Genomic DNA, 16,729 nt, shown 5'->3' on the forward strand with positions numbered 1-16,729 from the left:
GAAAAGAATTACAGAACTCTTCACCTTGTAAACTTCACACAAGTAAGATCAAGTGTTTATGAAACAGGCATTATTAAAGAAACAAAACATTTAACTACTAGAATATTTGCAAAACACAACAGCTTTCATAAAAATATTTTTATTACAGACCAGAGAAGAAAGCTGGCAGAATAGGAACAGGGAACACAGGGGTTTACTTAGCCAAGTTTAGCCCAGGGAACATTTTCTCAGTGCCCCTACCAACTGGCAACTGTGGATAGCTATTACAGTACTGTAAAACCTTATTTAACAGGTAAGTATTAAAGTACTTCAAAGACAAGAAAAGCCACAACTTGCATTTCCTCTACAATGGATTACATTAACACTTGGCTCTCCTGCCTGTATCTCGCTCAACGTCTCGGGCTCCTGTTAGCAGTAAGCCTGGAGTCCACGTAAAGCATGCTAGGCCATGGAAAGGTGTAAATAAGCAAAGCCCACCAGGTTCATTTGGAACAACCTGAATTTTACAAGCTGTGATGAAGCAGCAGCAACATTTGATATGGAAATGCTGGAAACAACACACTTGCTCACAGCAAAATGCAACACACCAAGGCAGACAACACTTTCCTATGCTCCTTACATATCTAAGTTTTACCACAACCATGATGATGGAAATCAATTTCTATGCGTAAATTAATGCTGGCGTAGCTCAATCCACCGAGAAATCAAAGTTCTCCGTTGCCACTGCCTATTTTCCCAAGGTGCAGCACAAGAAGTCAGCGCGGGACTCGGCTGCTGCTCCACAACCTGCTTCATCCGACCGACTGGGGAAGAGCGATCGCTCCCAAGGATGGCTTGCCGAGCTGCTCGAAGCCTCCTACGTTCCCTTCTGCAAGGTCAGAACAAAGTTTTCAAAGGGACTGAAGCACCCTGTGAACTCAGGTACCGCAGAAACCCAGTGGCACCCGTGCTCCTAGGCCACTTAACCCTTCAGAGTTGTGTTTTCACACTGCTGCTAGAATTCCCTAAAGTGGACATTTGGTTCTAATCAAAGATTGCTGATGGAAAAGGTTATTCTGTTCTAATCAATTTTCCTCTCAGCTGAATGGACCTTATTATAGTCTTCCAGGTGTGCAGGTTTCCAGATCCTTGTCCAGAAATTTTTACAGAGATCCGTGACATGCTCCCAGATTTATTTGGGGAAAGGGAGGGGGGTGACAGCAAATGGGGGAACACCTTCCTTCACAGCTCCACTCACTTCTCTTTTCTATAATTCGGGCAAACAGTTGTAAAATCCACCCATGGAATCCATGTGTGACAACCAGGCAGCCACCAGAGACAGGCAGGAGGAGCCACGTGCTGCCAGAAACAAAGCATTCAGCTCCATTCCTATTCAAAAAGGGGAGTTCTCACTCTAGCGGTATTTTGTGCTGAAGAGGGAAGGTAGCTGCGCGCAGCTGTTTGGCTACCAAAATTCTCGTTTCACGGGCAGAAGAGAAAAAAGAAAGAACACATCATCAAAGGAAACAAATCCCAAACTAAGACCTCAAATCCAAATTATGTAAGGTATGCCCTCAGCAATTTGTCCTTGGGAAAAAGAAAAACACAAAGGATGAAGAATTTTTCTATTTAGATGCCAGCTTAGATATGGAAAATTCAAATATCCTGCAACAGTAAATAGAAAATACAGTTTTGGGTAAAATCTATAGTGAAGAATGATTATTAGCAACAGTCCACACTAGAACCTAATTCCTGTTCTTGACCACTTTCACACTTAAGCATGAGCTTAGCCCTACTCAGGTGAAAATGAAATCCAGGATATGAACCAGCATTTGCAAGATGAAGGCACAAAATTATGTCAACTCATAACGTCAATTCCAAATCTAACATTTCAGAAAAACACTCTTTACTCAGCCACTTGAAGACAGTTATGGAAACCCTATCAGACAAGAATTACTTCGGAACATAAAAGAGCGCTTTAATATGATTAACAGAGAGCCTTTCTTTTTTCACCAAACTGACTAGAATTAAGCCTAATGTAACAAAAAGACCCCCCAAAAAATATCTGCACAGTGAGATTTTATACTTGGAAAAATGGAATCCCAATTGCTCGGTAGCTGCCCAGCACTCACTGAACATCCAATATATTACGATAAAACAACAAAAAAACAGAGAGATGACAAGTAACATATTAAGTTCAAATATTACTCAAAATGGTAATCATGTAGAAAGCTTCTTTAAACCCATCTCTCTCTGAATTAAAGAGGCTTATAAATTTCTAAGTATTCTGCAATGCCATGCTAGAAGCAATGGTTACTATGTGACGACTGCAGAAGCCATTTCAAAAATCAAACCAAATTTCCACGGGCCACGGTTCTGAAAAGATACACGCACACAAAACAAAACAGAACAAAACGTATGCACTGGAGCTAACCACGAACGCAACCCCAAGAGTCCCAGCAAAAATATGTGCTCAAGGCATTTAATTTCTGTTAACGTATAATCTGAACAAGCCTAAATACAAACGGAAAATCTGGCAAATGCTGCTGCAGCCCTCCGTACACCACTGCCATCATGACAGGTGGGTTTCTCTCTCAAAATTCTTTGAGAAAGGAAAGCCAAGTACTTTACTCAATGCAAGTCCGCGCTGTCAAGTGCACAAACAGATTTGTTCCCACCACACTGATCCAAGACCTACAGTCACAACCCTGAGTCCGGAGCCCCAGAAGACACTACCCAGAAACACGAGGCCACAAAGTTTTCCCTGCAGCACAGGACCTATGCCAGTCAAACCTAACTCAGGATTAGCTTCCATTTGAAACCAAGTCGTGATATAAACGGTGCATCTTCCTGGCCTGAATATCTATTTTCTCTCTAACCAACAGCATTACAAACAAATGCAGCGACTGCAAAATACGTATGAGAAGAAACACCTGTTTACTTCTTCAGAGTTATCAACATTTCCTTAACACCCTCCCCAAATCCCCACATTTTTAAGCTTCAATTAATAAACGTATTTTTTGTCTCTTGGTGCTCGTATTAAAATACCTTCACTAATTTTAAATGTTACAAAAGCACAATTTTCTTTCTATTTTCCCCGCTGTCATTAATGTGGTCAGACCACTAACAGAGCTGGTAATATTAAAGAAAAATAATTTAGAAAATCTTTCAAAAAGGGTAATATTTAACTGCAGGAATGAATGCACTGCTTTTCTCCAGCCTTGTCACAAAGTAAGCTAGAGCTAATCCATTAAGCATATTATGAGTTTGTCGAATTAGACTTAGATTAACAGGGCTACCTCATTTTCCAAAACAAGATTCTGCAGATGCTTTTGTTATATGTTTTGGATAAACAAAAACAAACGCTCCAGCATATTCCTTCATAATGAAGCTACTTAAACACAAGAGGCACCCAGCAGCAATAACTCAAAATAGACAGGTAGATCAGGTTCCAAACAAAAAAGCAAATTTCAACAGATGCCAGGAAGATACTGTACGAATGTGACTCCAGAACTCTTTCTTTTTCCACGTTTGGCTGTGATGGTTTATACCAACATCTGGGAAGGAAGAACTCCTCCTCCATCACCCACACCTTGCTGCCACAGAACACAGACGAACTGTATCTGCTCATGCAACGTTTCTTTCACATAAAAGACTTTTTCCAATCATAAATGGTTTGGTTTTTAGTGCATTCTGAAACCAGTAATGCAGCCTGGCAGAACAAAACAGAAACCACCTAACCGAGCATACAAAGAGCATCTAGCTCTTCGCATCTGTTGGCAGAGATGACTAGACAAGGAAGCACACCACAGCCTCCACAACCTGATGGGATTCGAGGCCTGCAAGTACTGAGAGTCCACGTGGCTAAAACGAGGATTTAAACGTTGCGAGATGTGCATTTTTCATAATAAATAATAACGATAACAACAATAACCACAGTAAATGTTACTGGTGAGCATTCGCTGTCTGGTTTGCTGATTCGGAGCGGCTCACACAGGTCCATTATTCCTGGTGGAGGTACCAGGAAACACGTAACGTTACAAGGGAACGGTCTGTCACGTTATCGATATTTAAAACAAAGGCGATTTCGGCTTAATTTGATTACTCCTGGAAAGCGGGGGGGGGGAGAGCGGAGACGGCGAGCACACCCGCGCACGCCCTCCTGACAGCGGCGACCTCACCTATTCCGTAGGCTTTCGCGCAGATCCACTGTAGATTAGCAGCTATTTTTGCTCGGGCTGAATCATAGAGCTCCAAGGGGACGATCTCCACGGCGCTATCCGCCAGGGCATCCATTTTTCTCCTGGCGCCGTCTCCGCCCGCGCCGACCTCAGCATCCACCATCTGGAAGGACAACAAAAGACCGCGGGCCTGACGGGGGGCTCGGCGCCCCCCCCGGCGGCTCCGCACCCCCGGGGGCAGCACCTGGGGCTCCGTCCCCCGCCGGGCCCGGGAGAGGCAGCACAGCTCCCTCACGCCCATGCTCCGGGAGGACGGGGAGCAGCAGCAGCAGGAGGAGGAGGAGGACGAGGAGGAGGAGGAGGAGGAAGGCAGGGGACCGGCGGCTCCCCCTCCCCTCCCCGCCGCGGCCCTGCCCGCCTCCCCGCCCCCACCCTGAGGAGGAGGAGGAGGAGGAGGAGGAGGAGAGGGGGGGAGAGGAAGGCAGCAGCCCACCCCCCCCACACCCCCCCGGCTCCCCGCAGGCCCCGCCGCCTCACCTTGCTACCGCCGCCTCATCCCCGGACACGGCGGCCGCCGCCTCAGCCAGCGGAGCCCCGGCGGCGCCTCGGGGGGCGGCGGCTGAGGGGGGAGGAGGAGGAGGAGAGGAGGAGGAGGAGGAAGGCTGGGCCGGGGGAGGAGGAGGAAGAAGAGGAGGAGGAGGGGGAGGAAGGCAGCCGCCGCCGGGCCGGGGCTGGCAACGCTCGGGACCGCGCGCGCGCGCATGCGCCCGCCCCGCGCGCGCTCCCGTGCCCCCCCCCGCCCGCCTGCCCGCCCGCTCGCTCCCGGCCCGGGGCGGCGTGCGCGCGCGCGCTCGGCGGGCGGCCACTGCGCAGGCGCCGCCGCCCCGCCGGTTCTGCCGCCCGCGGCCCTCGCTTGGCAACCGTCGCCATGGCGACCGCGAGCCCGGCCCGCGGCGGGCCGCGGCCTGCGCTCCGCGGGGCGATGGCGGCCCCGGCACGGTGCCCCCCACCCACCCGGGGGCCTTCACCTCACGGGCTCGGTGCCCCGTGGTGATGTGCGCGGCCAAGCGCTCGGTGTTAAAAAAAAAGAGTCTGCACACTAGGGAGAACACAATGAAAGGCCCCGGGCCTGCCCCGGCCCCCGGGGGTTCCCCTCACGAAATGGGCTCCAGCCGCCACCCCGGTGCTGCCTCAGCTCTTGTTGAGGTCTCCTGGCCCTGGCTGTGGTTCCTGAGCAGCTGGGTGCTGCGTGGTGGAGCTGTGATGGTCCCTGAGGTGGTCCCCGAGGTGGTCCTGAGATGGCCCCCAAGATGGTCCCTGAGACGGTCCCCAAGCTGAGCCTTTCAGCTGAAAACTTTGATGACGGCCATAACCGCCCAGGCCGCTTCCCCTCCCTGTTTGCACAACAGAGGTGTCAGAAGGCCCCATGCCACCCGCCTGCGATCCTACGGGCACGCAGGGCTCGTGCAGGCCGTGTTAACAGACAAAAGTGCAGAATCGGAGGTTTTAGGGTGACTCACGTCGAGCTCGAGGCCTGCCACAGGCAGCCCATTGTTCGCGTGTTTGCTCTGACAGCCGTGTTGTTCTCGGTGCTGTCTCACCACGTTTTGCAGTTGTCAGTTGGGCCTCCTTTATCATGCAGGGAAGAATATAAATGCCCAAGAATTTCTGTCTTCTGACTGTAAATCATTAACCAGGAAAACCTTTGGGTACACAATAACTTCCACAGTAGTAAAATCGGACATTTGCTTCATGCTCTCTTTCTTGCCAGGCAGCCAACCACCCTTGACAAAACATCAGAACTGCCAGTGTTTGATCATCAGCAATACTTTTCTCCAGGTCATTACAACTAATTTCCCCCAAGACTTGATCTGTTAATATCTGATCACGATCAAAGGATGCCAAAGGTGGTTTCCATGCAGAAGACCGGCTTATGTATCCCGCGTATTTCAAAACAAATGGAGAATTTGATCACCTGGTTTATGTCATGATACATAGAAAGCAGCAAGTAATGTTTGACAAGTATAAAAAGGTTTGTTTGTTTATCTTTTTGGGTACAGGTAGACTATCCCAAGTTCCTTAGAGTTCTTTTGCTGCTGGTGGTCTACCAGCCACCATCTGAAGGCCCGCAGGCTCATAGGTACTGCTGGAACCAGCAAGTGCATCCCTGTACGGTGCGTGGTGGGTTCGTGATCAAAACAAGATCCTGCAGGTGGACTGACTTGACAAGTTGCATTACTGGAAGCAGGGCTCATGTCAAAAGTGAAGTTACGTGATGAAGAGAGTTGAGCCTTCAACGCATGCACTGGATCGATGAATTACCTCAATATCCTTCTTACGAAAAAGTGATTATAAGCTTAGGCACACAACAATGATAGCAGACTGGCCTTATTCTACCTAATTTTATTTGTTATGATTCTCATAAACTATTTTTTGTTACACATAACTGGTAGACTGTATAAACGTTTCAAAAAATTTTAAAGATTAATTTAGGTCTGTCTTAAGATTCAACATTTATTTCCCTATATCTTTTTGTAATGCAAATGCAGGGCAATCTGTTTCATGTCATCAGGAAATACGATCTGATGTTCAAAGGTTATCCCAGCCTACTTAATTGCAAGATTGTATGCAATTAAAGTAGATGTCCCTTGCAAATAACTTGCTAGTTGTTTTATAATCTCTGAAGAGTTTGGTTTTCAATAGCTTTTTACAGGCTGTTGATTTGTGACGCTATCATTATAACAAGCTGCTTTTGTTTTTAGATTAAGGCCCAATCCAAATCCCCTTAAACTCAAGAAGAATGTTTTCATTTACGTAGTGGATTGGGCATTAAACGTGCTGCAGAAACAGAATGGCCCTTTGACTCTTAGAGCAGGTGACCTGTATCCGAGGGCAAAGGTGCACACTGGGAGAAAATTGTCCTACTTTTTTCTCTGATATATTTTTGCTATAGATAAATAATGGATCTAGTTGTTCAACTTATCAGAATGACTTAGAAACAAAATATGTTTTAAGATGGTGGAAGACTACCTTGGCAAAGCAAAGCCAATATTACCAAGACCCCTGAAACTCTCAGGGTAAAAAAGTAGAAACATGTGGCTCAGGAAAATGAACACTGCGGAGAAAAAGCATAAGGGGAAGTCCAGTGGCAAAGAGAATGCCATCCTTTTACAGGCTGATGTTGAACTAAAGACCCTGACTTAGTACTACCTTTTTTTCCCTTTTAATTTATATTGTGTTATCCTCTGGATTTGCATTTATTTATCACTGTTTTCCAGTCCCAGTGTGAAACGTGCTGTGACTTCTTCCTCTATGGTAATATCCTGTAGCTGTTACTTAGGGCATTTGGGTGTCCTTAAGCAAAAACTCAAATTGATGTTTTGGGAAACTTTGCAGTTGATAATGAAGTGGTTTGGCCAGAGCTCAGCACCACCAACATCAGCACCCTCAAAATTGTCCTGCAGGTAAAAAGCCTACATTTCAAGTAGGAGGATCACCAGTAGATTGCTAAACGTGTTTCCTTTTCATGAGAAAATAAACCTCTTCTATATTCAATAGCAGTAAATTCATCTTTAATTTGCATACCACTTGTTTCTTTCTTGCACTCCATACAAAACATCCTTTATGGCATTTCTTCTTGAAAAAAATAATACAATGGTTTTCTATACAAAATAATTTTCCTATTAGAGCATTCTCCTGGATTTCTTAACCATTCAGAGTGGGCGTACACGTGAACCGACAAATACTGCACGACCTGTCTTACAGCAGAACTCTGAGATTAATTACTAGGAGGTAATACCTTTGACAAATTACCATATTCAAGTGTGACACCTATTACATGCAACAAAGCTAAACCCACGTGCTTGTCTTCAGCCTTACTGGAGGAATGCCTGGGATTTCAGTTTCTTCCACCATGTTTCATTTATCAATACGGGAGACAACACGTAAAATAAGAATATCAGTTCTTTGTCATCCTGAGGACATCATATTGTAAAATAATATATAGCCTGTAGAAATATAAATGTGCTGTGCACTGGGAACATATAGGGCAGGGATACTTCCTGGGTATGTAGAAAAAGCAAGAGCTAACCCATCAGTGGCACTAATTAGCACCCTCTGGTTAGAAAGGCCAACAGTGAATTGGGATTCTCCCTCACCATTACAAAAAGCACCTTCAGAAGAAGGAAAACGTGCATCTGCAGGAGGCTGCACAGAAAGCCTATGCTTCGCTGTCTCCCTGTAGCTATTTATGGAGAGGGAAGACTCCATCCAATGTCGCTACCAGTCAGATAATGCTCTGAGCGTTAAAATCAGCAAAAAAAAGCAGCAGGGCAAGGGACTACGACTTGGGAATTTTGGCACATTGGGTAGCTCATCTGTATCACATATAGCCCGATTCCTGCTCAGCTTACTTTCCCCTAATAGGGCTCACCACACTTTCCAAAGGTTGGTAATTTCCCATCTTTCACTTCCTTTCCCCAGGAAAAGCACGGTTATTAGCAGAAGAGAGATACTTTTCCCCCCCCAACTCCTTTAAGATTGCCCACAATCAAGCAAGGCTTACCATACCCAGAGCATAAACACTCTAAAGATCGGCTTGCTTCAGGCAGCACAGCCGCCGAGCAAACGAGGAGAAACCACGCTGGTCTCATTTGTGCTGCGCGCTCTCTCCCCTCCAGCTGGTTTATAACCCGCATCCCCCAGGGACCGAGCTCCCGCTGCCAGCGCGGCTCATTAGCATTGCTGGGGGAGCTGATCCACCCCTGCTCCGCCGCGGCGTAGCAAGGTGGGTGGCTCCAGCCGGGAAGAGCTTCAGCTGCTCGCTTGCCATCTCAGGAGCAGCGAGAGAAGAGGATGGAAGAAATCAACAGGGTTTTTTTTCCCCCGTTATCCTTGCAAATTCCAAGCGGCCCCCAGCTCCATTCTTGGGGCTCTATTTTCAGCCGTGGGCTAATGGTGAATGCGGCTCTATCTGCTTCCCTGTGCTTAGTTCTGCAGGGCCTCGTTTGCCCCGGTGCTGAGCGCTTTATATGGCCTGCCAGAATCGACTTAGAGCCAGGCCACTGCTCGAGGTCACTGCTGGGCTCGGGGCTGCACCACGACTGCTGGCCGTGCGAGGCCAAGAGCTGTCTTCTCCATCTCCCCTCAAACGCGGGAGTCCCAGCACATGCCACAAGGGTTTGATTTTTTTAAAGAAAGTTGTATCTTACTCAAAATTCACCAGGTAAAAAGAGATGTGGTCAGAAAGGCATCTCAAGTGTCCCGTGAATGAATGGATGAAGCCAGGGTAAAGTAACGTGAGGATGAAATGAGGGAAGGGGCAGGCTCCTAACTCAGCCGCTGCTCTACCAGCTTCAGAATGCTTCTGTCCCTGTTACGAAATAGTTCCCCATGACAGTTTTTCATGTATTCAACCTTTAGAAGAGGGAGCTGAGTATTATTCTTAGCAATAGAACAGTCACCTCAGTGCAATTACCAACAACACGGGAGCGGTTTCCATAGCGTACTGCAGCTATCAGTAATTACTTACATTCGGTTCTGCAACTCATGAAGAATGAGCACTACAACAGACTTGTGCATCGGGGAACCACATGCAACGAGCGATATTTTTCATGTAAATAAAGAAAACCAATTAAGCACAGACAGCGGTACCCCATTTCCTTCATTCACTTGTATTATTCTAAAGGCAACGTGCATGTAGTTGCGCTGTGTTGCTGACGGGGTGCAATGCTAATTCAGCTTGCTTTCTTCTCCCTTTCCGTAAAATGCCCGATGTGCTTCAAGCGATGGCAGGGGAAGGGCCATCTCGAGCCTCCACCTGCCGGGCCACAATGCCAAGGTTTCCTCCTGCTGTGCCCAGCGAGACCCAGGGACTGGGGGCACACGAGGCAGGGGTGCTGGTGGCCCTGGTCCCTGCGGACAGGGCCTCTCCTCCCGCCTGCTGTGCTCCGCCTGAATTTAAAATAATACCTGTACTCAGCGCCTATCTTCGCAGCGCTGAACAAACATTAATTAATGACTTTATTGCCGGGGGGAGACGGCAGAGGGAGGGGTGACAAGCCCTTGCCTGTGTGTCTCTGGAGGCCGGAGCGCCTGCTGCCAGCTGCCAGGCGTGCGGGTCTCCCTCACCCAGCTCGCCGTTATCGGCAGCACGTCCTGCTCGGGCAGCGAGGGCAGAGGATTTAGGTGCCTGCTTTCATAATAGGTATTTTGAAAAATAAACCATGTTAGAGATGAAGTCCCAGGACTAGTTTTAGGAGGATGGGGCAATGCCATTTACAGCCCAACAGGTTTTCCAGGCAGACTTCGATAAGCAGAGACCTGGTCCCATATTCATTATATTCATTAAATCCTTATTAGCAGTTGTATTTGGGTAGCATTCAGACAGCAATCAATTTTGATGGGAACCGTTGCTTTGCTTTACCCGGATGATTTCTTTTAAAACACGATTTTTTTTCCCGAGGACACTTTCAAAAAGTAAAACTCCATTTACTGCAAATGTGTAACTGTGCAAAGAGGGACAGACGTATCTCCAACTTTTTCACCACTACTTAAACATTATTGGAAAGCAATGAACAACTGAAAGGCAGAATAAAATATTAAAAAAAATAATAACTACAGTGCCTCCCAGCCCTGCTGCTGGCTGCGCTCCACGAGGTGAAGCCATGAGCACGACCGGGCCCAGCAAACGCCGGCACCGAGCGCTGGTGGCCTCGCTTCAGGACGCGACGCAGAACCATCGCCCATGAGAGGAGAGCCTGGTGGAGAACGCACCCATGTGCTCCAGCACTGTCGGAGCCGGGCAGGGTCCCGCAGCACCCATCACCCCTCCCATGGGCTGGGGCAGAGCCCCCCACAGGGTGACTTTGGGTTTGTTTTCGCCAGCGGTGCCGCATCACCAGCAGCCTGCTCGTCCCCAAACCCTGCTCTCACCAGCACCCAGCAGCAACCGCAAGGCTGGACTCCCACCGCCTGGCACCCACCCGGGGCCACGCCAGCTCCCACGCAAGCCCTGGCGGTCCTCCCCAGCTCCCAGCACAGCCGAGCTGGGTCCCACAGCCCAGGCAGCTCACCCGAGGCAGCGCCGAGGAGGCAGGCCCCCTCCTCGGGGGATGAACAATTTTTGTCCAGGTTGCTGCCATGCCACAGCCACGAGGTCGGGGCACGCCTCGGGGACGACATAGCGGTGACAAAGCTGCCAACGCTCACAACGCAGCGGCGCTGGGGGCTTCCCGATGCATTGAGTCATTCTGCCTCAGTATTTTTAACTTCTGCTGTTTTGACGGGACGCTGCTCCTGGTTCACGGCCGGCTTGCAGAGCCCCCTTCCCGCGGCCAGCACCTCGCCGCCAGCCCCGTGCCGCAGCCGAGCTCCTCACCTGGCAGCCCCGGCCCCTCTCATCCCGCCTCGAGTCGTGCCAAAACAAACACTGAAATCGCCTCACGCCCTTGGGTCCCTGCCAGCTTGCACATGTTGCACATTAATGCTCTTAAATCTGTAGCCAGAGAACTACGCTAACGCGCAAACCAGTCACAGCGATCGGAACGTCTCAATCCTGCTGATCCAGGTCCTGTTTGCAACGAAAAACTTTAGGGCTGTGAAACTCCAGCACCGAGCAGGAAACAAAGCCAGGGCAGCACCGGCAGCAGAGCTGAGGCCAGCGCCGCTGGGCAGGGGCTGGGGGCCCCGCAGGGCTGCCGACAGCCTGGGGTGCACGTCCCGTCCCTCCCCGCTGCCAGGCCTGGCACGCAGGGGAGACACCCAGAGCAAGGTAGTGCCTTTGATCACGTACAAAGGATTTAGCACGCGCCAGGGGTTATGGAGACAGACTTCCTACCGGGTGCAGCGCGGCTCCGAGCAGGCAGGGCTGGGTCTAAGCACGGGGTGCGTGACCCCGCTGTCCCCACTGCACGGTGCCGCTGACCCCGGCCATCAGGCACCCGGTGGCACCCCCACGGACCCCGCGCAGACCCCAGACCCATTCCGTGCCTCTGTGCTCCCCCTGAGAGCAGCCTGTACCCCCCCTGGCTCTGGGGATTTGGGGCACGAGACCCCCGGGGCTGCCAGGAGCACACGGAGAGGGTCACGCTGCGAAGGACACCCCGCGTTCCTGGGGGTGCATGCGTGCAGCTGCCCGCCCCACCAGGAGAGCCACGCGGATGCTGTAAGACCCCACCAGAAGCCCCCCTCCCAGACAGCTAAATCCCTGGCAGCGCTGACTTACCGGTGCTGTTTGCCAGCATCCTCACAGCCGTGGGGGTTTTGGGGGGCTCTGGGCGGCAGCCAGCAGCGTGGGAGCCCATGGTGGGGCCGGGGGCTCAGCGCCGGGGGGCTTGGCCCCCTCTGCTCCCCAGGCAGGGCAGGGGCAGGGGCAGCACGGCCGCGCTCCCCAGCATCACCCCGCTCCCCAGCATCGCTGCCGTTGCCACAGAAACTGGGGGATGACTCAGGAGCCGCGCCGCTGACATCAGAAGTGACGAGGAAGGGGCTGGGGGGCAGATGTTCCTCGGTCGGTTTTGCTCATTAAAGCCGGAACGCTTTGTCCAAGGAAAACATTCAGCCCCACCTCCCCAGGGGGGGATCCTGGGGAACATCTGGTCCCTCAGGGTGCGGGGTTTGGTGATTTCCAGGAGGTCGGTGTAACGGCGACGGGGGGAGACCTGGAGCCCTCCACACGTTGGCTTTGCTCTGCCGAAAGCTGCCCGGCCCCAAAGCCCCAGCGCAGGGGCTGGCACCGAGCAGCCCCCCCAGGGCATCAGAAAATAACCGCGGGGAGGAAACCCACCTAGAAGCGGCTTTGCCTGGTGCCGGAGCACAGGGCAGGCGTTTGGGAGCCAGGGGCAGGGGGACGCGGCTCCGGCTGATGCCCTGACCCTGCCACGTCACGGGGACGAGGGCTGTTGGTGAACGGTGCTGGAGTGATCCCAGCCGGAGGAGCAGGACATCGACTGTGCCGCCCGGCCCCATCACAGCCCAGCCTGCGAGAGGCAGCTTCAGCCTCTTTTTTGTATAATCTTTGCCAATTTTCTTGCAATGGCTTTAAATAACCACCAAGCAAAATGACTTAAAGCCAAGGGGGCCCGGGGCCACCCCTCCTGCTGCACCCCGAGCACCGTTTCACCCCGCAGTGGCCGTGCCCAGGACAAGGACACAGAGGAGGCAGCAGAGCGCGATCAGCTGCTCCCCCGCTGTTTCATAGGACAGAGCTATTTTTGAAAAGCAGTAAATTAATGCACTTTTCCACTTCGTGCTTGAGCGCGGTGCCGAGACGTCCTGCCTGGGTACCGGACCATTGTGCTGTCTGCTGGCCAGCCAGCGGCCCAGGTTAGAAACTAGTTAAACTTAACCAGTAACTTGGAAATTAGTTAAAATCAGGGAGAAATTTTATCTGTGCATAGACACAGGAGAGCTTAGGCATCACCCCAGGCACACACTCCGCATCTGGACACAAACGTGGGCATTTTGGTAGTGCCGTGCAGGGATTTGTTACGCAACGAAGCGCCGACGCTTCGTTATCTCCCGCTTACAGGCGTTGTTAGATCTAGCCCAGTATGACACACTGAAATATTTTTAGTGAGATGAGAGTCCCGCAAGAGATTCCTCGGTCAGTGAGAGCAGCGACTGATCCCAGAAATGCCACAGCCCCATGAACTCCGTCAAGAAAGAAACTCCCCAGTCGCCCGCAAAAGCAGCCCTGGGGCCAGCGCTGAGCCCTTGCCCCCAGCCGCCTCCCGGGGGGGCTCCGTGTGGCCCTGGCGCAAGCCCAGGATCAGGGAACCGAACGCCCAGGGCTTTTATTTTTAGCACAGCAAGCTATAAATACAGCCCGCGGTAACCCACGGAAATGTGATGGACTTGGGATCAGGAAGTGACGGCAGCGGGGAACCCCGGAGCTGCGGGACGGGGAGCGCCCTGTCCGGGCGGGCTGGAAGCAAACCACGCACAAATACACCCAAACGGGCAAAGAGGGCACCTCTGCGCAGAGCAGGGGCATGGTGGGATCATGCAGGGCACAGATTTCTTGGGGTTTTGTGCTTTTTTCCCCTCTCCTCGGAGAGGGTCTGCGGGTGGGAGCGAGGAGGAAGCCGAGCGCTGCTGTGCGCCAAGCAGCCCGTGATTCATCGCACGCAGCCTGGCAACAAGCTCGAGTACGGGGGAAAACACAGATGGAAGGGGCCTGCTGTGATGGAGAGCCAGCAGCTCGGAAAGTGGTGGCTGGTGGCCTTCTCAGGGTAATTTAGAAGAGCCCAAACTATTTTCCTTTTCCTGCACATCGCGGGGAGGGGCCGTGCGGGGCTGGCAGCCTGCACTGCCTGGCTTGCAGCCGGCCTGGCTGCTGCCCCGCTGCCAGGACCATGCAGAACGGAGCAAAAATCAGACCCTCAATGCCAAGAAATCCAGGGAGATGTCCCCAGGGAGATGTCCCAAACCCTCATGGCCTTCGTGCAAGGTGGACAGACTGAGGAGGCTGCGCGCCGGCACGTCACAGCCAGCAGCTACAGCGCGGCACCGCGGGCCGCGCTCTTCCAAGGGCTGCTGCGTGCCACAGCGACGAGGAGGAGCTGAATAATTCAACCAAATCCTGGGCGTGTGGGAGCTGCCGCGGGCACGAGACTGCTGGGCCCGCGTTCCCTGCAGAGCAGCCCTTCGGCAGAGGGCACACGGAGGCTGGCTTTAACATAAGTGTGGTTTATGCCCAGGCTACAGCTCATAAAAGCCACGTAACCGCACCATGCATAAGCGCCACAAGTCTTCCATGAATAATTTCTTCAGGACGCCCTGCTCACACCCGTGCAGCACAACCAGAACAGGGGAAACGATCAAGCAGCGCTTGCCAAGCGCGAGGAGCAAAGCTTCGGCAGCCGCTGCCTGCGGCAGGCGCGGAGCCCTCGCCTTTAACCAGCTCGACCAGCCCAGCGCTCCCACGTGCTGCGTCCCAACGTGCTCCTTGTGCAACCACCGGTGGCATCATCGGCCCAGCTGCATTTCACAAACCCTGTTGGAGATCGCAGCTCTTCCCCGTGACAGCCCCGGGAAGCGGCAGTACAGCGCCCTGGGTGCAGGATCCGTGCAGGACCCCACGCCACTGAGCCCAGGTCTGTCGTCTGGGCACCGCTCCCCAGCTGGGCATCTAAGTTTACACCCCGGGTTTGAGGGCGCTGGGAAGGCGCTGGCCACCTCTCCAGGTTTATTTTGGTGCAGGACATCTCGAGTTACTGACGTCCCTCCCCCACCTCCACAAGTGACAGATTCCCGGTGACACGGGACACCCAGGGCTGGCACTGCGCTCTCAGGTCACCCCGCCTGGCAGCGTTACACCAGCGCTGCTGTCGTGCACACACGCACGCCAGAGACCTGCCCGTTTCAAGCCATTTTCCAGGACCACACTGCAGAAGCTACAGTTCAGCTGACAAGTGCAAGTCTTGCATTTCAAGTTCAGGTTTTGAGTTATGAGAACAGAAAAGAAAAAAAAAAAAGAATTAGTTCCATTAATTCTGCCCCAAACCTACCACCCCTGTAGCAAGACATCCTCAGCAGCTTCCACAGCTGCAGGTTCTTTTGGAAGACTCCCCTCTTACAGGAAGATCACTACGAAATAGCAGGATCAAGCGCAGAACAAGCTACCAGATTGCTGCATCCTGTACAGAGGGGGCTGCAGCCCTGATCTGACGGCGCTGGGCTGCCAGGCTGCCAGAGCTCACACGGGCAGCAGCTGCTGCTTCCTTCTGTCCCTGCTGGAAGCCAGAGCAGGCAGGTATGTTCGAGGAGCCAGCTAGGTAGTTCTACACCGTCCTGCTGCTTCCTGAGGGTTAGTGCTCCTGCTGACCTTCAGGTCGTGGGAGAAGAGCGTGTGCATGGAAGGAAAAAGCCAGGAGACTGAACAGCTTGCTGGGAGAAGCTACGGCAACCAGCCCCTGAGGAAATTGGAGCAACTCTTGCCACACTGATTCTGTTGGTGCTGGCAAGGCAAGACATTACTAACGAGTTGGATTTCCACAGCCAAGTGCAGCCTGTACTTACCTTTCCTTTGTAGTGCAGGCTGAGGCTTTGATGGGAGCTGGAGGTGACGCTCAGGCCACGGCAGCAGGAGCGTACCCCTTTATCGCTGGGGAAGAATGCAGGTGGCACCTCTCCGTGCTGAAGGCACGCAGCTCATCTCCTGCGAACACTGTGCCAATTACAGCCCATCTCGTCGCTGAGATAGCAGGCACTTTTTAATTTTGTAAGGTGTGGATTTCTGCCTAGACCTGCTGTACCAGTTTCGGTACACAAGTACCATTATCTAATGATATACCACAAGCTGCTCGCAGAGTTTTATTTGCTTTTGTTTTAATTTAAATCACTGGAGAGAGGGACTCTGAAGTGTCCTGCAGCCTGCTGCTAATCTGTGCACTGAAGGAAATTTAAGTCAGTGGCCACCTGGCACCAAGAGAATACCTGCATTTAATAACACTGCATTCAAAAACCTGCACCGAATAGCAAGGACTTGGATGCCTCGCGCTATAATCCTCCATCTTTCACGGGATATAATGAAAAGATATAATGAAAATTATTCTGAGCTCCTCACA

The 16,729-nt window shown here is 51.9% G+C and overlaps 1 protein-coding gene across 5 annotated transcripts in view; it reads right to left on the reverse strand.

Moving 5' to 3' along the window:
* The window catches only part of CAMSAP1 (calmodulin regulated spectrin associated protein 1), a 37,084-nt gene extending 23,763 nt beyond the window's left edge, over positions 1-13,321 (reverse strand). For 2 of the 5 annotated variants that reach the window (XM_080562068.1, XM_080562066.1), the window contains exons 1-2: positions 4,698-4,914; positions 4,161-4,323 (exon numbers count right to left, since the gene is read on the reverse strand). In XM_080562068.1, the coding sequence (XP_080418194.1) occupies positions 4,161-4,323 (163 nt within the window). In that variant the 5' untranslated portion in view covers positions 4,698-4,914. Of the gene's footprint in view, positions 1-4,160; positions 4,324-4,404; positions 4,553-4,697; positions 4,915-12,384 lie in introns of those variants that run through there. The other 3 variants (XM_080562067.1, XM_080562064.1, XM_080562065.1) reach the window with 3 other exon arrangements.
* Between the last annotated feature and the right edge of the window lie 3,408 nt (positions 13,322-16,729).

Source organism: Anser brachyrhynchus (assembly GCF_964034855.1).
Source record: "Anser brachyrhynchus genome assembly, chromosome: 19".
NCBI lineage: Eukaryota > Metazoa > Chordata > Aves > Anseriformes > Anatidae > Anser > Anser brachyrhynchus.